General features: G+C 41.3%; 1 protein-coding gene across 3 annotated transcripts in view; it reads right to left on the bottom strand.

Annotated features, from left to right (window-relative positions):
• Window positions 1–25,615, bottom strand: part of NCOA2 (nuclear receptor coactivator 2) — a 257,586-nt gene that overhangs the window by 35,608 nt on the left and 196,363 nt on the right. For all 3 annotated transcript variants that reach the window (XM_019726127.2, XM_019726156.2, XM_019726165.2), the window contains exons 5-11: window positions 21,855–21,958; window positions 17,583–17,760; window positions 14,668–14,856; window positions 11,883–11,984; window positions 11,485–11,628; window positions 8,320–8,467; window positions 5,393–6,659 (exon numbers count right to left, since the gene is read on the bottom strand). In XM_019726127.2, coding sequence (XP_019581686.2) covers window positions 5,393–6,659; window positions 8,320–8,467; window positions 11,485–11,628; window positions 11,883–11,984; window positions 14,668–14,856; window positions 17,583–17,760; window positions 21,855–21,958 — 2,132 coding nt within the window. The remainder of the gene's footprint in view (window positions 1–5,392; window positions 6,660–8,319; window positions 8,468–11,484; window positions 11,629–11,882; window positions 11,985–14,667; window positions 14,857–17,582; window positions 17,761–21,854; window positions 21,959–25,615) is intronic.

Genomic DNA, 25,615 nt, shown 5'->3' with positions numbered 1-25,615 from the left:
CGTAGAGTTTGGATTTGCTAAGGTTTCTGCATTTTGTGGCAAATGTAATTATCTCTATGGGAAGTCTTTTTACTGGACATTTCTCAAGTTAGGCAGGATAAACTGAAGTGACATTTCATTTGATTCCGTGTTCAATCGAATAGCTTAGCAATAACTTAGAACACGGTTTTCCAGGGAATTCCTAATGCGTTGTTAGAGCAATAACAAGACCATTTTCTAGTTAGTTTAGCCACCCATTTCTAACAAAAGACAGAAACGTCAAATGTGGCAGAGAGACATCCTAGGTGAGGGTTAGGGTCCAAAGTTAGCAACCTACAGTACAGACAGACACAGTGATCCTTAAAACTCCTGAGGAAGGCACCTCACTGTGTATCTATCCCCTCCCAGGGCCACGTGGCCAGTTTTTCCTCTCGAGAGGAAGCACATTACTGTGTTTTTCGCTCAGCCCTGAAGGACATAGTTTACGCAGGGGCCAGGCTGCATTTAAAAGTCTGTAGCTACAATTTCATAGTATTAGAGGCACAAGGGAACCAAAATGCAGTGAACTCTTGTCCCGCACCTCACGACCACTTGCCTAGGGCACCTATTCAGGGGCTGAATGTGGGCAACGCTCGCACTACTTAAATAACTATTTTATGGCCAGCTCTTCTCTGAATGCATACGGGGACTTTGTGGAAGTTCAGAGAAATGTAAAGCAACTCCACTGCAAATCTCTCTTTATCACATTTTTGCTGAATACGTAAGGCATAAACATCAAAACACACATATATTGCCCTCCAAGGACAGTGCCTTTAATATAGTAAAGGACAGTCAACCTGATGAATTCCTTTCACCACATAATCGAAAAAACTTCCCCAAGATCAACTAAGTTTCTCATAGTAAGGCCTATAATTGCTATTCATTTCTCAGAAAAACGATTCATAAAAATGTGTGATATCCTTATGGTTGTGTCACGAAAATAGCTACAGGGGTAAGAAAGAGGCTCGAATAAGCTGTGAAGTGGCCTCACTGTCCTGGAAAGACCAGGCTCCCACTGCAACGCTGTCTCGTGTGGACCATTTTAGAACGTAACCCTTGAAGCTCACTGTTTGGGGGGGAGTGAGGAAGGGTGGCTGTTTTAAGTTGCTTCTTGAGAAAGCTTTGCAGATTGCCTTGGATGAGAAGTTTCCAGAATAAATAGGTTTGCATAAACCATCATAAAAATAAAGTATATTTTCCTCAGGGGATGTTCTTATATTTGCCCCCAACCCCTGACACGTGTAAAAGATTTTACAATAAACAACACTTTGGGTTTAGACTCCTATCTTTACCTTTAGTCATTCCATGCAAATAAAATTATACTTTAAGCCATCTCAAACAGAAAAATAAACATTGTAGTTTCAAAGAGTTCTGACAGGATTCATGTTTCTTCTTTTGTAATCTACTCGTGTCTAATACAATGAGTTTAAAATAAGTCTAATGTTTATGTATACATATAATGTTTAAAATAGATTTGGATGCTTTAAATCCATTTATTGGTTTTTTCCTTGTTTCAAATAATTAGAAATTTAAAAATCCGTTATTTTCATGTGTGAAAACTAATTTTTAAAATATAATCTTCGCCATTTTAAGAGTTGACCAAACTCAACTGTAGATCAGTCTGGGTCTGACAAGGGACTAAACACTGATTTGTCTTGAGAGAGCCATGCAGGAACTTACTGGCATTAGATTCAAAAGAAACAGGTTGTTTGGAGACTCCTAACTAGGGCACTGCTTGAATTCATTCAGCTTCCAATCAGAAAAAGGCATTATGACAATTTCCCCACTGGAGATATTACTGCTTTGCTTGGGCTTATTCTTGTCAATTTCTGGAGTACACATTTAACATTAATCTAATTGTCTTACATTTACTTCAAATGTTCTTCAAGGAGATGAAATTCAGAATGCCTATATCCCTTTGGGCTTAGCAATCAACGTTGACAAATATGGCATTTTCTTCTGCAGTCATACAAGTTCAAGGCATGGGTTTGATCACGTTAAGTTTCTGATCAAACATCCCCCCCACCCCAAATTTTTGTCAGCTTTAATTCTCATCCAGAGTTCTAGTCCCTCTCCACTTTGTTAGGCATGATTTCTTCACAAGACAAAAAGATTAATGCCTTCCTTTAAAACGCTTTGCCAAGATACTTCAAAGTTTTGCTTAGGCATCTATTCCAATGCTCAAATTAGCCACATCAATTGGAAGAGTTAGTTTAAACTATTTCAGGCAGAAAATGAGTCAAGAAGATTTTCATACAAGTTCTACAAAATGAAAATTGAACTTGATTTCTTTCATTTTTCTGGTTTTATGAAATTTTCATGTGACAGATCTATGTGTTCTCTGAAGCAAATGTAAAGAGCACATGCATGCTAATAACATACGTATCCTAATAAATTACAAATCATTTTTTCAAAATTTTTTTTGAAAAGTGCAATTTTCCATTTGCCCCACATGAAATTATTAAAAAATGGTCATACAATTTACACTTGGAGGGAAACACTACCAGTGTAACATATGGTTTGCCTTTCTAATGGAGCCAAATAACAAGAAGAAATTCTTTTTAGACTATTTCTAAATAGTCTCATCATAAGTAGCCCAGGAACATTAGAAACAATGTAAGTATCATTTGGTTGGGTATCAACAGGCTCTACTGTGTAATAAATATATAACTTAAAAGTTGGTAAACATATTGGAAATTTTGCTGTCACTGTTTCCTGTTGGTTACGTAATGCTGTAGAAACAAATGTTGTTTAAATACTCTCCCCAGTAAAGAATGCTATTTTAGGTATAATAGCGCCATCGAAATACTTCCTGTCCGTAATAAGTTAGTGATAGGTTAAACACACACTCAGTTAATGGCTCTTTTCTGAATCAAAACAGCAAGACAGTTAACTGTACTTCAGGCTCGCTGTCTTACTAAATAAAAAACTTGTATTCCCTTGAAATCAAAGGAAAGTCTTCAATAAATGTGCACAGCAGTTAATGGGAGATACAAGTAATCTGTACTTGGGAAGTGAAGGGAGCAGGAGGAGAAAGAATGACTGTTTTTTTCTTAAAGTCATTCTAACTTTGATCTAAATTTAGGTAATGCATACTTCCTGTGGTAACTTTTCTTTTCAAGTTGCAATGTTTTTGATGTTAAAATTGCTCTGAAGCAGTATGTTTTGGTGGAGTTTTAAATGGGAATGCATGGAGGATGACACACAGACTGGGTTTCATTACGAAAAAAACAGTGTGTGAGAGTGCGTACGTACACACACACTGCTTTTTGGTTTGCCAAACACTAACAGATTTGTGCTGACTCCGCTCTGGGCTTTCTGTTCCCCAGGTGGGACAATTTTGATTAGAAAAATGTTTCTCCTCAACACAATTAGAAACTGCAAGTGACTCAAGGACTTTTTAAAAAACTTCTCCTTTTGACAGTTTCTTGTCTGAAGTTGGTGTAATCATGTATCTAAATATAGAAATGCCAGTGTCCCCCTTCCCTGGCCCTCTAAGTCCCTTGGGCTTCAGGCCTGGGATAGAATCAAACTGTGTTTATGGAGGGAGGGGCCAACTACTTAAGCCACCAAGCTAAGGGGGACCTCCTGAGTCACCATCTTGCCCTCTAGCACGTGTCAGGACACTTGAGTGACAGTATCTGTGCCTGCCACCCTGAACTGCCATTAGCTCTGTATACTCTAATCTAGTAAACTTCAAAAGATGGAAACATTTACAGTTGTCCATGTGGTTTTACACTATACTTTATCCAGGATATTGCTATTCACTTTCTGCTGAGGCCTGCGTTGCCCCCATCTGATGATTTTACAACATTACAGAATAGCTGTTATATAGAATTTTGCCCTGATAGCTACGTTTAAAGATGAATTACCGAAGATGTTGATATAATTAGGCCATTTCCCTTGTGAATGGCACAAAGGCTTGAAAATCATATCTGCCTTGTAGGAATGGTAACGGCTGTCAAGACATCCAAGTGGAAGAAATAAAGGAAGCTAAGTGCTTAGATCCTGGGACAAAGCCCAGCTATAAGAGCATGTGTGGCCTGGGCTTTCCTGATGACTGCTTTCCACCCCAAACCGGCCTCTTACTCAGCAGAGTTCGTGGCTACAGCTAGGGGTGCTACTCTCTTCTTCCCCATCCACACCCAGTCCCTGAAGACACTGACGCATGTAAGATCCACTTACAAACCGAATTTCAAGGACGAATTAACGAGCCATTTTAAGGAGGCCTACAGAGCCTTTTCTCTTCTTAACCAATCACGTCTTAAAAGACGTGAAGTCCAGGGCCGAGCTCAGAGATGAGAGGAAAGTTGATTGTGCAGGCTGAGGTCTTGGACCATTAACCTGGCCAGTCACCGACTCCCCAGGAAACACCTTACCTTAGGCCAAGCCATTGTGTCACTAGTAAATCATTTTTTAAATAAAATAAAACACTAAATGGTTTATATTTTCCTTGTGATGTCATTATTTCCAGGGAATTAAATCTTCAGGTAAGAACAACAGATATTAATACAACCCATCATTTCAGTTTTGCATTTATATATGATGGCCCAGACAAAGGAGAGGTCAAGTTTAACACCAAGTTAAACTTGACCTCTCCTTTCTTACTTGCCATTTCCCCTTAAATACTTTTTTTTATACCGATTGTGTAAGAAATTCTTTAGCATGAATCAGAGTTTTGGTTGAGAATAAGGAGAGGTATGACGATCTACATTACGTTTGAAAACCAGTCAAACTCTGACCTTAAAAAGAGAGAAAGGTAAATAAGAAATAATTTCATTAAGTCTGTCCTGATGAAGCCCAAGTGATTATCTCAAATTTCAGCATCTTCCATTAACAGGGGTCAGACTACAGCTGGCCTGCGGGCCAGCTCCGGCCCACCACCTGTTTGCATATGGCCCCTGAGCTAAGAATGGATTTACATTTATAATAATTGAAAATAAATGAAAAGAAGAGGATTTTGCGACATGCGAAAATTGTGTAACAGTCAAACATCAGGGCCTATAAGTAAAACTGACTGTAACACAGCATTTATTTTCATAGAGTTTGTGGCTGTGTTCACACTGCAATGGCAGAATCGAATAGCTGTGCCAGAGACTGCATGGCCTGCGAAGCCTAAAATATTTACCATTTGGCCCTTTACCAAAACAAACAAAAAAGGCAGCCGACCCCTACCCTGTAAGAATGTCACCCTTTACAGGACAGAGTATTTAGAACATGCAGCTTCCGTGGGAATGAACTCTGTTTCAAAGGAAGCACAACAAAAGATAAGACTTATTTTTATCTAATCACCTGAGGCCTCCAAATGCCCCTACGGAGAGAATCCTTGATGGACATGGGTCGGTATACCTGGGAAAACACATTACACACTTACCTGGTCACTAGGCTCAAAGCTCATCTCCTCCTTCTCAGTTTTCATAGCTATTAATTTTGTGTTAGTGGCTGGGTCTGTCTTACTGTCCAGTCGCTCAAGTTTGGGGGTTATTTCTGGTAACCCAAGATCTTTAGTATCGTCTTTATCCAGCAAGTAACGCAGTAGTGCATTCTCTTTCTTCTTGGGGCTCACTGGCTCTTGTTTAATGGTCACCTCGGAACCGGGAGCTGTGCTGCTGGCGTCCTGGCTCAGCTCTTTGCCCGTGGCCTCTGCTGTTAACTTAGCCAGGTCCACGGGGGAGCTGCTGTCCTGCAGGAGTCTGTGCAAAATCTTATGCTTCTCCTTGAGCGAGGCTCCATGTGTCGACCCAGAACCAGGCAAGCTACCCCCGGAGTCCTTGTTTGCGTCCGACAAAGAGCTGGATAAGGGCGAAGGCTCCATCTGGTCGGATTTGGTGGTCAACAGCTGGAGGAGTTTGGTCTGTCCTTTGCTGTCATGCAGTCTGTTCTGTCCGTCAGATCGCTCACTGCTCACGCCCTGGGGCATGTTGGAGTCATTTGTTTCCTTTTGCTCTCCAGGATGGCAGCTGCTCTCTGCTTGTCCAGTTGTACCTTCAGAGGGCTCCCCATAAAGTCCAAAACAGTCTTTGGAGTCTAAGCTCCCCATCTTGCTGAGTGGGGGGGGATTCATATTAACTGGGGAGTTTTGCAAGTTGCCCATTTTTAAGTCCGGCGAAGCCAACGATGACCCCAATGAGACCCCGTGGCCCTCGCTGAGCGCCTGAAGGGCATTGAGGGAACTGTTGGTGTAGCTATGGCTATTTCCTGTGCTGCTGCACACTCCCACGGGGGAATGCAAGCTTCCTGCAGGGGAAAACTGACTGGGTGGGATTCGCGGGCTTCCAGCCACTCCAGGGCTCATGCGATGCCTTGGTGAAAGCATGGAGTTGGGCTGCCCTGGGTTCATGCCAGGGCTGCTCTGGGAGGGACTGTTCATTTTGAGTGCATAGTTACTACCCTGAGGAGTGGTTGCTTGCATGCTTGACACATGGTTCAGTCCCCCAGAAGCAAACCTGCCCATGGGCATGCCCATTTGCTCCTTTGGGCCATTTATGGGAAAATTCATATTGCTACCAAGGGTCATGTCCTGACCTGGGTTCCCACTGCACATGGCCTGATGGGCAGGGCTGCCAGAGTTCATTGGATTCAATGGCTTCCCCATCACTTGTCCAGTCAGATCCGGGTTCATTACACACACATTCTGCTCTCTGTATAATGAGGAAGGAAACGTAAGATAAAAGGAAAAACACTTAACAAGTTGTTATTAATTTAAAAAAATAAAATGGCCTCTTTTATCTAAAAGAACAAGCTACATTTAAAGGAAAGATAATACTTTAATGAAACAATCTGCAATTATGGACAAGACTGAACATGTGTACTTTTGGACCAAGAGGGATATTTTTCAGTCAACTCATTAAGATGTCTGCAGTTTTACAGCGGGAGTGTGTTTAAATTTGACCACTACCATATTGAAATTGTAGTTATTGGACATGACATTAGAGAGTTTCCAATTACATAATATATCTCTTTCATTAAATGGTACAGTATCATGAATAACTGAGAGCTTGAACCGTCAAAAGAAATGACCCAAACAAGCAGAGTTGTCTTCAATCATCTGCCAGAGATTACAATTCTGAACGGCAGACACATCTGTATTAGTTGGCTCAACATGGACAGCAAACTTAGGGGGAAAAACTTGCCCCTAAGAATTAGAAACTCTGCAAGTTTCAAAGCCAATAGTTACCCAAACTGTTTAGAATTAGATCGCTTTAATAGATCCCCCCGTCAAAGCAAGAGCCTCCAAAACAAACAACATGGGAGGGAACCTCAGAGTGACCTTTTGTGTTCTGATCCCCCAACTCCTAAACAACTCCAATCCACTCCCTTACTAATGACTAAAAGGCAGGTTTTCTGAACCAGATGATTTTCCAAATCCGATGAGCTTTAATTTATAGCTTTGGCAGTCACTCGTGAGTTACCAAATGTGTTCACGAACCCAAGCAAAACAGGTTTCACAAATTGTCAAACATCAGCTTTCAGTTAGAGGGGGTGAAATCTGGCATATCTGTAATCGTTTTCAAATTGTTTCAGTTTGAGGTCAGATTTATTAACAGCTGGCAAACAGGGCTGCCTGACTTTTTTATTCCAAAATAAGAAAGTAAATAATTGAGCAATGTAATAAAAGGATACTCTTTACCCAGAGCAACTTTATATATCTTCTGATAGTACCTCATCGAGTTTTACATAGCACATGCACAAATATTTATATAACTTGAAATGTAGTCATTTCCCCAAATTTGTGCTCTCAAACAATACGGTTCATGACATTTATTTTAAAATCAACATTCAGTTGATTAGTCTTTACTTTTATTCTTATGGAAATGTTTATTACCCTTCAATTTAAAGTCTAATGTCAAGAAGTTAATTTAACCCTGAGAATAAAAATCTGAAATATTCCTTCTAAAAGCACGCATATTTGAAAGTTTAGATTAAAACACAGGAGCAGAAACCATGCTAGGCGGCTTCTATATCTCTGCACGGCTGCATCACCACTGGGAACTGGTCAATATCCCTTCCCTGATGTAACAGTCAGCCTGTCAGAGCAGTTAGTGCAAGCCTGTGTTTGTCCAGCTGGGTTTGAAAATTCACTAGTGCTCAGGCTAAAATTCAAAGTATAGACCTACTGAGCCGGTGTCATGAGTTGTCTTTAAGCCAACAGTTCATAGCAATTTAATTTTATGTTTTACATCTTTGGGGTTCATCAACAGAAATGTCTAACAAATCTGGCAAGCTCTAGGAAGACTGGTTGCTTTTGCACCATCTCCTTTGAACTTGGGAAAGAAGATGACCTCGCAGAACTCGGCTTACCTGTGCAGCATATGTAAAGATATGACAAGCTGGGGCTCGTTAGTAGTCTGAGAACGGATGAGTTTGCTCTTCGTTTGCGCAGCAACCAGCGTGCCGTCGGACAAGGAAAACCGATAGATTTGACTGAATGCCAATCCTTGTCGCAGCACTGCCGGCAAGTAAGGAAACAGAATGCGTGTTCAGGAAACACATCAGGGGGCGGGGGTAGGATAAGACATAATAACAGTAATAAACTTCATTAAGTTTAATGTTTTCTGACCAGCAGTTGAAAAGAGTTATAAGCAATATTTCATGATGTTAAAAAACATTGTACATGTTTAAAAAACATTTATTTTTCACTCAAAATACCAATAAATTCAATATATTGATTTTTTTAATGAAGCTCAGACCCTCAAACTATGTTCTTTAAAAAATCTTCAGCACCATGGCAAAACAGAGGGCAAATAATTTATTAGCTCAAAATAAGCTTTACAATGACTTGTTTAAAATGTTAGAAAACAATGCATAAACCTGATACCTCTAAAGTGTACAATTTGCCTTTAATTTGCCTTTAATTTAATACAAATATAAAGTAAAATTGATGATAGTAAATATATTCCCTGAATATTCATCTCAAAGTTACGTACTGTTCAATTCATCACCTCACACTACTATTCCCCAATTCTGTTTCTCACTGTGTAAGAAGCATTATTTCTGTGGACAGGACAAGAGGAAGTAAAGGATAAATAATCAAAAGAATCTTTTCAGAGAAAAAAAGGCTAACTAGAAAACTGAAACAATAAAAGTGCAAATCTTAGTGACATGGAATTGGTTTAGCTTCTGGATAAAGAACCAGGTGTTTCCATTTTCAATAGCAGAAAATATAACACAAATCAACTAGGTTAAAATAATTTTTCTTAAAACAAAAGTTTATCATGATTTATCTTTTAAAATAACTCTATTTTAAAACCATCAAATACTGCATATTAAGAAAGAGCATTTGATTTAGACAAAAACTGCCATGTAATTTAGTTACCTCTTAAACCATTTTAAGAAGACTACCATGTTTTTACCACATAATCCTCAGCACAAATTTTGTGGGTTGAATTGCTAGCCCCAAAGTGACCAAGCACATTCACTCTTCCACAAAAATGGTGAGAGAGAGTCGCTGACACACAGCGTGGATTCTGATTTCTCAGTAAAATTTCATTGTGAGCACTTCCCCAAAGAAACTCTGCGCAGTTTCAGTTACATGCAGTATTTAGGTCTTCTTTCTGGCCTCTACATTTGCATGAGTTACTCTCAAGTGGGAGTACTGGAAACAAGTATGTGTCTCTTGTACAACAAATATGTTCCGAAAATGAGGCATAAATACCCTTTTTATAATAGGACTCATATTTTCAATGGCTTTTAATTTCAGAATTTTACCTGAACTTGGATGTGATCCCTTAAGACTTTCCATTTCCACTTGGTCTCCACCAAACATCTTTACTAAGTAGATCCGTGCAAGCCTCCACCTGAACACACTTAGGAAGCCCCTCCATTTCAACAAAGCCTTCCAGAAGATTGTTCTTCAATGCAAATGATGACCCTGGATCTTACCTATTTCATACATTTAATGCATTTCATATATTTTGGTGTTTCCTTTCAGTGGGTCCTATCTGGTTAACCCTAGCATTGTGCCTGGTACATCTGCCTAAAACCCTTTTGTAAGGAATCAGGAAGCCACAGAATTAAATGCAGGGCATTGCTACTTAGGGCTCAAGGACACTGAACACATTTGCTCATGGTGATTTCTTGTTTTTTTGTTGTTACTATTTTTATTTTAAACCAGATCTAGTGAGATGGCAGGTTAAATATTGATTTCTATCAAATGTAGCTTCTTCATTTCCTCTTATTCCTTCCAACATAAAGAAAAATGCAGGAAGACACAAGTTGTTGGATTATCTGATTATTTTAAAGAAATAATGATAAATAAGATGAGGAAAAAAAATAAGGGAGTGAGGAGAGGTCATTTGCTATGATGTGTACTTTTTTATAAGCGATCTTAAAAGCATAAAGTTTAAACATATAAACACTGCTGGTAAAATGCCAAGGACACAGATGCATATTCAATGGAAGATGACAAACTAAAACTCTGTTTTCAATGAGGAGTTAGAATTTTTCTCTGCAAAAATGCAGACAATTTGTCAGATTGAGTTCCGAGGCATGCCGCCCTGCCCCGAGTCCATCACAGGCAGCCTGGCCCCTCTCTGGCAGGCTGCGGGGCACTAAGTGCCAGGAGAGGAGAATCAAAAGGCCAGGAGAAGGAGAAAGGGTCTCCTTTCCTCAGTATGTGCTAAGGAAAGGAATTTAACAAAAGAGCAGAATGCACTTGAGAAGAAGTGATGGTGTGGAAAGACCTTTGGGGGCGGCACAGCAGGGTGACGGTCAGGATGGGTCTCAGATTAACCCCCAGCGCTGACACCTACTCTTATAACTGAATACTCAGGAGCCAGTCTCCTCACCTGTGTCAGCCACCCATCGATAGCACGAGTGTCGCAACACCTGCACCACTGAGAACCCACAGAGGGACAGTGCCAGACAGGACCAAGGGCTCAACAAGGGCGGCTGAATTCTGAAATATGACTCTGTGAAGTCCGGGTTTAGTTCCAGTAGTCCTATTAATTGTGGAACCCAGACACGTCACTTCATCTCTTTGGCCCTTCCAGAAACATCTAGGCAGCGTTCAATGGTCATTATCGGGAAGGAGGGCTTGGGGGGTCCCACTGTCTGTCACCTCAATCAAAAATTCAACGGCCTTTGCCAATTTCATTTCATTATTTCCAGATCGTCCTTATGATTCAGGCAATTATTTCTTTTGGTACTAGATGGTGACTTACTAAGTGTCTTCTACATCTGGACGCCTTAGGATCCAAGAAAAAGACCTCCTTCCCTTTCCTTTCATGGGCCTGCGAAATTCTCAGCTCCAAGTCTATTTCCCTCATCGCACTGTCTGTCCCACCGGGTCTCCTATGCAATCTGCCCTCGGGCGGCGACGTGTCCCGGGCGAGGGGATGCGAGGACACCCAAGCACAAAAGGGAACCAGCCGAGTCCCTCCCTGAGGGGAACCTCGGGCGTCGCCGCTTCGGAGACGGCTCCCACGGGAAGCGGGCCTTCAGCACCACCTCCCGGGCGCCGCGTACCTTCGTGGTGGTGCCGCTTGGCGTAGGACACCGCCTCCCCCTCGTGCTGCGCGTGGAACTTCTGGATGCACCTGCGCACCAGGTCCTCCCAGCCCGGCTTCATGGCGGCGCGCATGGTGCTCGTGTCCAGCGACGTGATCTTGCCTAGGAAATCACGCAGGCGTTACACCCCACACCGACCCATTCTTCACGGCAACGACTACATTTTACAACGATGACCATGCTTTTCTTCCCAGTAGGAGCCCAGGTCCGTGGAGCAGAAGGGGCGACGGCGAGAAGGCAGCGTCCCTCCCGCCCCGTGCAGCCCGCGGGCCCGCACTGCTCCCCGCTCCTCACGGAGCCCGCGCGGTCACAGGCACGAGCTATTCTACAGCGATCTCTTTGGGAAGAAACTTTACCTTGGAGATCTTGGCGAGTAGTAAAACTTTCTGATGAGGGAAGAACCGGCCTTTCCTTCATGGGAACTCTTCTTGCCACACAAATCAAGCAGGACTGCAAATCTTTAATTGTAGACATTTATGGTTATCACATTAGGCTTTCTCAGAGATTCAAACAAACTCAAGTGTACTGATGAGAGCACAGCCTTGTACATCAACAACGGAGAGAGTGACAAAACACTATGTACCCCTGCTTTCCACTGGCTTTATTCTGTCCCCCGAAGTGGGAAGCAGCAAGGGAGAGGGAGGGGCGTGAGGTGTGGGGCGAGCTGGGGTTGCTGAGGGGACACAGCTGAAGCCACACGATGCGTGTGACAAAAGCACATCCACGGTACTGGCGTGAGCAACCTGCAACCCTTCCCCAACATGGAAAAGAATGGAGTCCTTTCTTATCAAATGGCTAACACTAACAACTGGCTGAATTCATGATAAAGTACAAAAATGATGAACCCCCAATCTGACACTCTGCTTTGTCAAATTCACAATACAGGGAAACTAGGTATACCTTCTACCCAACTATGTAAATACCCCTATAATGGCAACGTGCGATTTAAAACAAAGAATTTAAACTAAATCTAGACTCAGAGGCCAAGAATAAATCCTAGAAAATGCAGCATGTGCCAGGTTGCGAGTCGCGGTCAGGGCTAGTTCCTCACATCCCCGATGCTAAGCATTTCTTCCTCACCCCACTTAAAACTGTTTTATGCATCTGCGTTCACTTCTGGAGGACACGGACATGTTTTATTCATCTTTGTAACACACAGAACACAATTTCAAAAATGCTGGGTAAAAGGTTGTTAAAAATAGTCTCTTCCTATCTTAAGTCACTGATTTCTAATCATTCACCTTTAAATTTGGGACAAGAATGTCTTTATATGCAGTAATAGCAGGTATCACAAAATTAAATGTAAGCCTCACCCTCAACATAATAAAAGCTAAATTTTTGAGCACTTACGATGAGATAGACACCTTTTCTAGCTGCTTTTATAGGCTACCAATTCATTTAATCCTCTTAATTTTAGAGGTAGATACTAGCATTATTTCCAGTTAGCAGAGGAGAAAACCAAAGCATGAAGTTTAAGTAAGCCAGTATCACACAAAACTTTGGTGAATGGGATTTGAACCTGCACACACCATGGCTCAGAAACCCTACACTGACCTGTGCTAACATCCAGAATCAGATTTTAAATGTCCAAACAAGTTTAAATACACAGCATCCAAACAAAAGTTAGCTCAGCTATACTTTTTTTTTTAATACTTTAGGATTTAGGATATTATATAGATGGATGTCTTAGCAGCACTGTTGCATAAAAGTGAGTAAAATCACTTGACATTCCATACCTACGTAAAAACTTAATTTTGAAAAACTATGTATCATGTATGACAGCTCTATTATTTCCTTTCCAATAAAATTTAAATGAAAAATTACTTACATATTTTTTAAAAGGATTAAATAACTACTATTTAATGCCAATCACGGTTCAGACATAGTCACGTACTCTTGATTACATTCTGACACTGCTACTGGATAACACAGTGATGTTTGGAGAGGTCAAGGAGCTTGCCCAGAGCCAGAGCTGGTAAGTGGCTGAATGAGGAGCTGGCCTGTCTGATTATAAAGCCCACGAAGCTGCCGTTCACCAGTGGTCCTCAGCTCTTCCCCTTCTGCCACGCACGCAGAATGTACCCTGCAGCACTGTCTCATATTGCAGACGGACACTCAGCTGAGAAGTGCGTGGCTGGAGGGTGGAGGGGTGGACACCACATCAGCACCTCTTTAAGGGGAAAAGCCTGAGAGCTTCTAGTACAAAACCCCCTCCAGTCCCTACTCCCACCTCTCAGCTCTCTTAAGTTTCCCTGTGTTACACTGTATCGGGGACCCAGCACCCGTGGATAAACTACATGGGATCCATTCATCCCTTGAAAGTACAGTTGACTCTTGAACAACAAAGGTTTGAACTGCAAGAGTCCAACTTGTATGCGGATTTTTTTTTCCAATGAATATGTACAGCACCGTAAATTTTTTTCTTCCTCATGATTCTCTCAATAACATTGTCTCTCCTCTAGCATACTTTATTGTAAGAATACAGTATCTAATACATATAACTTATAAAATGTGTGTTGACTGCGTATGTTATTGACGAGGCTTCTGGTCAACAGTAGGCTATTAGTAGTTCAGTTTTTGGGGAGTCAAAAGATAAATGTGGATTTTCGACTGTACAGGGGTCAGCGCCCCTAACTTCCGAGTTGCTCAAGGGTCAGCTGTTATGAAAACTGCTGTTGGAACCACGTGCACTTTTCTGGGGATGTGGGTCATGGCTTGCCGCAAATAATCACAGGAGCTTACGCTTGCTGAGAGGTTCACTAACGGAGCTGCTCTTGTAGGGCACCCACTAGCCACAAGGGGCTGTTTAAGTGTCAATTTAATAAAATAGAAAATTCGGTCTCCCAATTGCATTATTGGTATTTCAGACGCTCAGCAGTCAGAAGTAGCCAGTGGCTGCTGCGTCATACACTGAAGATATATAACATCACCATTATCACAGAAAATTCTATCGGATAGCGCTGTTTTAAAGACTTAAAAATTAAAAATATCATAAAAACTGTTAAGTACGTGAAAAGAACAACAACAGAAAACCCTGCCTCTCAATTTTTCTGGCCACTAATTTTAGATTATCAAGTGTGAAAGCAGCAGCACAAGAATAAACACACAGATATATAAAATATCCTCGAGATTTTACCCTACCTTCTCCTTCTTCTTTGATGGACTTTGGTTGCGAGACAGCAAAGCACTGCATAGTTTCATATTTCTGATGTGTTTCCTGGCGATCATGACCTTCCTCTTCGGAATCAGGTAAAGGCTTTACCAGCATCCGACAATTGAACGTGTGGCTGTTCCGCCTGGGAGGTTCTCCAGACCAAGATCCCCCGTTCACTGAGTAAGGCAAGAGTAATCGGAAATGATAAAGAAACTAACATCAGACTCACTCTTGCCAAATCATCAAAATGACATAGGAAACATTTTTATTTTATATGTTTATACTTTTCTACGCAATTTCATAATCTTAGAGGGGAAAAAATTGTTGGGTTAATGTTTCAACAATGTGGGAAAATCCTTGGGATTTTCAAAATGTTTTTTCACTCTTTACTCTGACTCCTTTCCTTCAAGTTCAGACCTTGATTACTTATTACTAGAAAACTGTAGTTCTCTATTTTTCGGGTTTTCCTAACTTTGATTTCTTGGAAATTTAGTTCAATCTACTTGCATTCCAGTTTTAGATGTTACCCTCTACTCAAAAATCTGTACGTGGCACTTACTATAGATGCATTAAATTATTTAAAAGGGTTTGGATGATGTTGTCAGGAGTATTAACGGCATTCAAACTGATAAGTCAGAATCTCACTAACCAGCCCCAGGCTCTTCATCTAACAAGGTCTTTCCCATTGGCCAGCACCCTGCCCCGCCCTTTTCCATATCCGTCCCACATGGGTATCTCGGTTCCTACTACTCTATGGACAATGTCAGTCGGCCTCGATGTCTATGCAGATGTACTCCTGCTCCAAGGCTGAGGTCCTCTACACACTTAACCAACCACTGTGGGCACTCAACACTGCCTCCTCTTAAAGGTTGTTCTTTTCTAAAATTTTACAGAAATTTTAGTGTATATTCTGTAACGTGGCTGTTGCTGAATTACTCTTTTGTAGTCTTTTTTGTTTTGTGCACATATCCTCAATAAGACTGAAAAATCCTTGAGGATATACGATTAATATCATTTATTTCTTTCAAGTGAAAAACCACTTCACATCTCTTCTATTTTAGTACCAATACTTAGAAATGTATATATTTAAGATGAGAAAGGGGTAATGCAAGAAAAGAAAGACATACTTTTTTTGGGAAATGCATTAGCGAAACCAATGAGATAAATAAAGAATGACTAATTTTGATAATCAAAGGGTATTTATGTATCAGCAAGTCAAATTCCTTATTCCACAGAGGAGAAAACTGACATCCAAAGAAATGTCCAACTACTAAAAGAGCTGGAATCAGAACTAATCCTAATTCTCATTTTGGCATTCTTTTCTTTACTGTTCTTTATGTGTTATCTAAAAAATATTAGGACCAATAGGGCAATGAGAGACGGGATCAAAAAAAGGAACATTCACAAGATAAGCTCATATACTCTCAAAAGGTACTAGTTGGAAAACACGTAATGGGACATCTAGGTGTTATGGTGAGCGCAAGGCTAACCCCACAGCCACTGGGCCGCAGAGGAATAAAAGGGAAACAAACCCTAGAGAGAAAAAAGAAATAGCAAGTTAACTACAAGAAACTATTTTAGAATAACAGAAGGAACCAGAGGCAACTTTATAAGCCTATGCAGACATTTGGGGAGTTTATTTCACCATCAGCTTACAAGCTTATTTATGAAATGGAGACTACATAGAGTAATCAGTTTAATAAGTAATTCCAAAGTATAAAAAAGTACAATGTAAAGTAAGGTTCCTTAGACAAATGAATTAATAATAGTGAATTAATAAGTATAGGTAGGTTGAGAAAGCCATAAAATTATTGAAGAGATCTGAAAATATGAGCTACTTGAAATAAGAAATCGCACTTTCTTCTTCATTTACTAGAGAATAGAACAGAAGAACCTCACACAAGTATTCGGGTATGTTGTATTACTGTGGCAGTCACTCTGAGCAAAGGGCTGGCACACCAAGGAAAGGCCAGCCATGATGGACCGTGAAAGGACTTCTTCCTGTTTACTGTGGTAGCAATAAGACCAGCACATATTAACTGTCTGAAGAGAAAGAACAGAAATACTTGCCAACAACTCAGGACTTGACCCTATTCTCGACTAAAATATGCACCTCTTTTTATCTGTGAAGATGTTCTCAGCATCATCAGTTTAAGTGAGAATATTAAAAAAAGAACCACTTAGGAAGCGGAAACAGCCATACTAAGGTGGGCCCATGCTGCGAACCCCCCACTTTAAGCCATGGCCCCGAATCATCACAGACACTTGCGGACAGCGTCTCAAACACTGGATGGAGAAGGCAGGAAGCTGAAACGGGGAGGGTGGGTAAGGAGGCGGCATCTGATGGAGGGAGACGCCTGCAGAGCCACCGAGCAGAGCCTGTTTAGGGCTCCTGGGCTGAGAGCGTCTGAACCTCTACACACCACTTGTCCTGTAACGTTTTGGTTTTCGAACGATGTATACTCCCATATACAAACTTTTTCCCCAAAAATGTTGAATCTCAAACTTCTCATGACCTTCTACTTACTAGACAGTCATGGAGAAAAAGGACAGAACAGAGTCGGCTGGCACTGGACAGAGTGGGCGGCAATTTGACACTTTCTTAAAAAAAAAAACAGCAACAAAACCAACCCCGTGAAAAGAGTTGCCATGAGTGCTTTCATTCTGAATTATTTTCATGTACTTTAAATATAGGATCAAAACGATCATTCAACCAAGATCAGTATCTGCAGAGATCCTCTTAGCCAGGCGTCTAAGCTTAAACATCAAGCATCTCTATGTCCCCAATTGACATAAGGTCAATTAACATAAGGATCTAATTTTATCCCCTTCCAACCACGACGATGTGTGTACTGGGGGAGGGGGAGGGCAGTGAGGAGAGACCCAGCAGACGATCCTTTACCTATGGACTTTGGCAGCAGGTTTTTCACAAATTCAGTGTGGTCCCCGACATGCAGGATGCTGTATACACTTTTGTTCATCAGCTCCTCTTGGTTATACCTTAGGTACTGTGTCACATTCTCAGAAACAAACACTACGTTGCCTTCCAGGTTCACTACAAAGAAGAACCCATCAAGGGCCTAAAGGAAAAGGCACAAACTGTGTTAGAAAAGGTACGACATAAAACCACATGCAACTGTTAAGAAGGGAATGATTCCTTTAAAGGAAACGTGTAATTCACAGATGGATGGAACAGCGAGCTCTCTCTCTTCTCCTCCTTTTCAGAAACAATTAACACATTTTCTCTTAGTGAAATTACTCCGTCTTAGAAAGTGGGCGAGAGCCTAGATCTGGGTTTCTTGTCACAAACTAAATGACAAACACTCACTCTGTGAGATTATCAGGAGGTAATTATTGTGCAAAAGTGTACAGGCATTTATTTGTCTGTATTTTCCAAATGAGATCGATGTCCTTACTCCACAGGATGAAGAGCAACTCCCATGCTGCCAACCCCACACAAAGTAATGCGGTCAAGTTCCTTATGTAATACAGTGGGAGGAAGGGCTCGCCGATGGTTTTCCCTACATTTAAGGACACATCCCAAGAACAAAACCCTCAAATTTTACTACCTGCGAAGCTGCTGGGGTTTAAAGGAAAAGAATCACAGATGATCTCGGACCTTCAAAGAATCATCAATTCTTTATTGTTTGGTGTACGTGTGGAAAGGGCCTGGGACTGTCTTTCTGATATGACCCGCTACTCTTCACTGGGACCTCAGGTTTAGATGTGGTCAGCACTGTCCTGACGCTCGAGCTTTTAAAAAGGACTTGAGGTTTCGGTTTATAACAGTGAGTGCTGGAAAGTTAACTACGTAACTGTGCCTTTCTAGAGTACTTGTTCTCTAGATTGTCAAAATGCAGGCTCCTAAAGCACCTAGGTTGACAGCGGCATTTTCCCTAATGGGTACAAAGCCTCACTCTTCCTTGTCATTCCACTCTAGATTAGGGGAGGACATCAAGAGTCTAAGGGTCATTTCAGGAAATAGAGAATAATAATGGCGACTGAGCATGTTTACTGTGCCTTAAACACATTGTGTCATTTTAATATTTATAACTCTGGAAGGAATTTATAGAGGAGGAAGAAATTGAGGCTCAAAGAGACTAAGTGAATTGCCCAAGATCTTGCAACTAGTCAGTGGCAGCGCTGGAATTTGAATCCAGGTGGACCTGATTCCACAGGTCACGTTTTCAGTTACTGGGCAGCCGGTTCTGCTCCAGTATTTACCCCCGTCCCTCTTGCTATCATGTTTGCCTTGGCGATGCAAAGATTGGGAGTTCACTGAGTTTCTCCTCCTTTCCTTTTTTGATCCCTGCTTGTCAGAGAGCACTGTTTTATAGATCAGATGAGTGATTGGGGCCAGAAAAGCCTTGGTGTTGATCAGGCATACCTGGAAACAGGACCACCTGGTCTACCCAGTTTATGCCACATTTCTCCACGCTATGTATTTACGACTGTTTTTAACATGAATGTTACACGTATGTACTGGTATAACAATGTGGATGGATGAGGTAAAAAGTGTTTACTTTTCCCCTAGTTTGTTTTTCTCTAAGTTATTATTTAACAGGCTCCTTTTTTGTGAGCTTTCTTTGGGTATCTTTCCAATTTTATCTTCATCACAAAACTACTGTTTCCCCGCAAATAAGACCTCACCGGAAAATAAGCCCTAGCATGATTTTTCAGGATGACATCCCCTAAATGTAAGTCCTAGTGTGTCTTTTGCAGCAAAAATTAATATAAGACCCGGTCTTATTTTCGGGAAAACATGGTAAGTATTCTCTCAAATAGAACTGACCATAACGCACCAGTGAAAAGCTCCTTCCCCCCTTTACCCTCCAGAAAAACCCAACACCACCACTTGGTTTTAATTTTTTCTTAAATATTTTGTCAGATTTCCCCAATGGTATAAACAATATGCTGGGTAGAGCAAGACTATATGTAAATTGCCTTTCATAATAGGTTGGCACCAACCCTTGAAAACCTTGTGAATATGTGCTCGAACGTGTGTGTCTGTGAGGGGGACAGGAAGTAAGACAGTTAATTAGCTATGTACCGAGTGTCTTTCTAAGCTCACCGCTTTAGATACACATTCAACAGGGATTTTCATAAGTATATTATGTATGGTTCCCTTTTGAAAGTACATGTAGCTTCCTACTGTTTTTGTGCCCTGGCAAAAAGACTGATTTGTGGCATAATATAACTGAAAGATCAAATTGTTTCATCTCATAAAACTGTTTGTGTGTTTTTAAAGCTCACTATGATATGCTCTGATGAAAAAAGCTGACATTTGGTTTTGTTGCCTAGCAACCACTATGCTATGATGTCAGCATGAGTGTGCATCTATGCCTAGGAACAGCTCGATGAGAACAAGTTTTCTGTGTTTAAATTATTACATGTGAACAGAGATAAAGATTTAAATTCAAACCTCAAGTCACCAGAGTCAAGCATTACCTCTCTCACGTATTTAGCACGAAAGTCCTGATACACTGGGACTTGCTCAATGCACTGAATTCTCAGAAGAGTATTTCGAAACAGCAAAAATGTTGGTTTGATTTTCTGAGATAAGGCCCACTGACATCTAGCAATCTGATTTCTACAATTAATGAACTTGCTCTCAGAGGGTTTGAGTCACAGCCTTGTGGTTACTCTAAGCATTTCCTTTTAGAAGCCCTGCAAGTTTTCCCAGGAATCTTCCACCCTACTTAAATTCCCCTCCCACCCCATACAGGGAATAAACATCGACAGATGAAAGTTTACTAAATGTAATAATTTAGATAACTATGATTGTCAAGTCAATTTTGTTTGTAATTCAAAACCTTTTTCACAGGAAGTTATCTACTTTCTTCCATCTAATTCTAAACAGTCCACCTAGTTCAGAGTTTTCTTATCTGCTTCTGAGAACCAAGCGGGAAGTAGCATTCTCTGGCCTTCCACTGCCTGTTGACTCTGGAAAATCAGGTTAAGTGTGTTTTTTGCTTTTCCCCTGAAGACTGTAGTTCGATGCTTGCAAGCCAGTGATTCAAGAGAAATAAGCAAGGGCCAACATGGGTCATTTAGAGTCTTTTGGCAGCAGGTCCAGCCCCAGGGAATGAATTTTGTCATTTCTGAATATTAATACAAAGACTGGGTCAGACAATCTTTATATTTTTTTCTGTGTCTCCCTCCCCCGCCCACCTTTTGATTATATGGTAGATTTTCACAGAATTAAAATTTCTAAAAATAAGAATCATCTTATGTACCAAAACAGAAGAAAAGGGGTGATTATTGGTTATCTTTGCTTTAAAAAGCTTAATTTCTTCTATACGCATGGCTGCTGCAGCACGGTAAGTGATTCTGCAGTGACAGTGCTGCAAAGCTTCTGGCCATGCGGTACTTTTCAATCTCATCATATCATCAGCAGACTAAATTATCCCGAGAACTGACATAATTTATGTCTCAGGGCTCCTCTGCTTCTTGTTATATATTCACTGATTTTTTTCCCCCCTCATCTTACCATAGCCTACATCTTGAATTTTAATTTTGAAACAGGTGCAGCAAAGCACTAGGTGTTTAATACTTTACTAGTTAATAAAATAGGAAAGCTGGACTTCACAAATTCTAGACAGCAGTCTGGTCATAAAATTTCCTCAAGTTAATAAAGAACAGGCAGTTAAGACCAATCATTACACTTGTGATGCTTATCTTAAAAAGTTCTGCCTATTACTTCCAATTTGCATCTTTATAAGATAAATAAACTAGCTTGAAGTTGCATTAAGTAAAAAGCATAAACCTCTTTTTGGTCCTCAAATTTTAACCTGTATATATGGGCATATGTATATGGCATATATAAAAATCGAAGAATTTGGGGAAAATTTCAAATTAAAATGTATCGCAGAATTTAACAGGTCTTGTGAACATGATTTTCCAAAATGAACGCTCCACTGGCAGTTAAAGCCTGTCAGTGTATATTCTAATCTGGTTAATTTCATTCTATGTGATGCATTTGCAACGTATCTATGCTGCAATCAGGAGCCAGAAGACAGATACATATTGATAAACTCAAGAGGTGAGCAGGTCTTCAATCTTAAGAGTGAAAATTAACTGTGGGTTATCCTCCAATTACATTCACCTGAAAGTGAATTTAATAACGCGAACACCAACCACACTAACACACAGAACCAGAAGGCGGTGTGCTAACCTCCAGCATCATGGGCCCCAGCGCGTCCTTGTCGATGACACCCTGCCCTGTAGACGACACATCTGACTTCTGCACTTCATCTATGTTGGCCGCTGCTGCTTTCTCTGCAACAAACACAAGGGTGAGTTAAATGGCAGTGCTATTTCACGGACAGAGTGACAGAGACACATTTTTATTGTCATGATTTCTAAAATCTCTGGTGGGATCAGGTATGGCTATAAAAAAGTTAGCGGACGTCCTGATTGCCACCGAACGGGAGAAACTGATGGAAGCGGGAGCCAGAACGTTAACTTTTCACCTCCAGAACCTGTGGCTCAGATCCCCTCTCACGCTGCTGATAAAGTGAGTTTAGTGGTTTTATGCTAGTCTCTGCCAAGCATTTCTTCTAGATTACGAACCCCCTATGTATAGGGCACAATTATTTTCCACTCAAGAGATTCCTTAAACTAGGAGACCGGAGGGTCTGCTGCTGAGAATTTGGCAGCATAATCAGATACAGCCACACACATCTAAGGCAGGAACAGAAAGGACTCCCAACCTGCGAGGGCCGCTCCCACGTGACATTAACGACCGCCTTGACTTCTGTACTGCCCCACTTCTTGTCACAGTCTCATTTACAGTAACCGGAAAGATTTGGTCCCTGTCTTGCTGAAGGGGCTTAACGATCTAAGGCAGCGAGTAGAGGCGCCCTGTCAGGCACCCAGGGAGTTTCAATGGACACCCTTTTATCTGGTACAGAGACATGTAGTTACGTGCTCCTGGGTTACAATGTGTGAGGCAGCTCTCAGGCCCAAAGGCCCTGTAAACATTCCGTCCTGGAAAACTACTGCAGAAGAAATGGATGCATATTTATTGATATACGTAAACCAGTTGTTTCAACAATATCAAAGTTTAAAGCCTATCTGAAACGTATCTACAACTTGCTAGAAAACAACATAGAAGCAATGTGCCAATTATTTGTATCTGAATAAATTATATCCTTGTTTACACGGCATGTTATCATTGTAATTAAATGCAAATAAAGAAAACCGTAAATCAATTTAGTACTCAGACTCAACCTGCTTTCATGATCTTGGTAAACTTTGCCTTTTTTTTTTTTTTTAAGATTTTTACACAGTATTTTGAAAACCTGCAAAGCTTCATTTGTACCTGAGAACAGAGAAAACAATTTGTAAAATTATGCAGGCCCTCCAAATCTTGCCAGGCCTATGACGGAGACCTTCCACCTGCATGTGTATCAGTGGAAAAGGGAACGTGACCTGTGTAGTTCAAGTCTAAGCTCAGCCACTTGGTAGAAGTCAGAGCAAGTTAACTTCGACTCCTTAAGGCCTCAGTACCTGCCTTCCATTCATACAAACTGTGACAGGAGGATAAATGGGACGATATGCAAACACACCTTAAACACTAGGAAGCAGTTTACAAATGTAACTGACTATAGCATATTTATAGTTATTATTTCTTCCTTACTGAGTTCCAAGTGTAGTAATTTCTTTGCTTATCATAAGCAGACTGTATCTGCTTTTTCAGTTACCCTACTACATTCCTGATTTACCCTCTGAGATCTAAATAGTTGTGACCAGCTATAAGTAGAGGTGACTGGTCTGGTACCCTTTATAACCCAGTATCGTGTGCATCTCACAGGCTGCACTTTTTTCCCTCCCCTTGCTGCCTTCCCTGCCTTGCTCTCCACGGTGAGGTCCCTTAACGCTGATCTGATTTGCAGGCTTAGTCTTAGGCCAATTCCTCAGACTCAACTGAGGCAGGAAACATCCATCTCAGCCTCTCCAGAAAATTACCACATTGACATCCCCAAACCCCATTTTCCTAGAACTCTTTTCACTGCCAAATATACTCCAAATAAATGCAGACTGAGGCATAATACACATTTATTTCTTTGCCAGTTTGCTTGGTAAGGCTGTAGATTTCTCTTCAGTTTCTGCTCCCTTTCCGACCCTCCAGTCCAGGGACGGCACTGGCACCACCTGCTGCACGCCCCACGATGCCCACCCTTCTGTCCAGGGCTCCACGCTGTTGACGCTGCCCACCATTAGGCACACAGCTGCCGCCTCGGTCATCGGCTCGACTGCTGCGGGCACAGTGCTTGTGTCCGAGTCACCCTTATTGTAATTCATAAGGGCCCCAAAGCACAACAGTAGAGATGCTGGCAATTCGGATAATGCCACAGAGGAGCCGGAAAGTGCCTCCTTTAAGGGCAAAGGTGAGTACAGTATAATATTTTGAGAGAGGGAGAGGTCACATTCACGTAACCTTAATTACACTATATTGTTATAACAGTTCTATTTTATTATTAGTTATTCTCGTTAATCTTTTACTTAGCCTATCTTATACATTAAACTTTATCACAGGTATGTATGTATAGGAACCATCCATGGTTTCAGGCATCCACTGGGGGGGTCTTGGAACGTATCCCCGTGGATAAGGGGGGGACTACTGTAATTTAACAGCCTTATTTTTCAGAGGGCCCAGCAGGCTTCAGACCTAAGGATCCCTGAGTTTCACTAATACCTAACCCCAAAGCCCACATAAAAGATACTATATATTTATGTGGTCCAATGAGATTTTACTTGGTTTTTGTCTTTGGAAGTGGCAGCCAGGGTACAGGACCATGAACTACAACATCCCACAGAATGACGAATTCAGCATTCCCCGTCTCCTAACTCCTCGCAGGAATATCACACTCTCATCAGTAACAATCTTTCAGTAGCAGCAGTGATTCTCAAATTGGAATGGTTCACATGAGAAGACCTCCCCAGAGGGTCTGCAGCATTTGCAGACCAAAAGGGCCCCTTTGCATGAGCTTCTGACCCACCTTTCTAGGAAAGTGTCCTGTTCTCCTCACCTCCTGCAGGCAGCAGCTCAGTCCCTGAAACAGGACACTGTCCCCACCAGAAGGTAAGTTGCATGAAGGGGTCACTGTGTCTGTCTCCTCAATGGCGACCACTGTCTCTGAGAAGCCTCTAGTTCAGTGGCTGACTAGACTAGACCCACCGCTGGGGCTTATTCCCAGAAATGGAGAAGCAACTGGCATAGAGGGTGAGTGGAAAAAGGGACTGATTTTTCCCTGTAGGCCCGCTGGCTCCCCAGGGTGCAGGGGGAGGGATGAGATAGGTGGGCAGGGTCAGTAATATGGAGAAAGGATTTCCCGGGGTGAACCTCTCTTAAACAATGAATGAATCATTTTGCCTTAGCAAGTTTCAAGGCATCTCAGGTTCTCTCAGGGTCCCAAGTTCTCCTATCCTTTCATTGTCACAAATGGTGGTCTTATTCTTTTTAAAGAATGAACTTAATTTAGGTCAATGTTGAGGGAGAGTGAGATATGAAGCAACAGCTGCTAATCACAAAGGCAAACCCGGACCTATCGCCAATCACTACAAAACATCAGGCTATTTGTCATATGAGATTCTGATATCACAATGGCAATGAATTACTGCTTTTGTGGTGTCTATACTAATGCTTCATTTCAGGGCAAAATAAATATAAAATAACAATACTTGTGACAATCTATTTCCTAGTTTCTCACAGACAATCAAAATACCTTGTGAGATGTTTACATTTTGAGAATCTGATCATCATTCTGAAGATCCAAAAGATTATTCCTAAGTTCATTCATTAACATTTTGTGGAATTTTAAAACTCAAACTTACAAAACCCACTCATGTGGGATCCAAAACACTGAAGAACTTTCATGCTGGGGTACTTTCATTATTCTAATAACATGTACAAACACTGAATTTTAGACA

The sequence above is a fragment of the Rhinolophus sinicus genome, linkage group LG14 (genome assembly GCF_036562045.2).
Source record: "Rhinolophus sinicus isolate RSC01 linkage group LG14, ASM3656204v1, whole genome shotgun sequence".
NCBI lineage: Eukaryota > Metazoa > Chordata > Mammalia > Chiroptera > Rhinolophidae > Rhinolophus > Rhinolophus sinicus.
The sequence above is the reverse complement of the archived record's forward strand: the minus strand, read 5'-3'. Positions and strand labels throughout refer to the sequence as shown.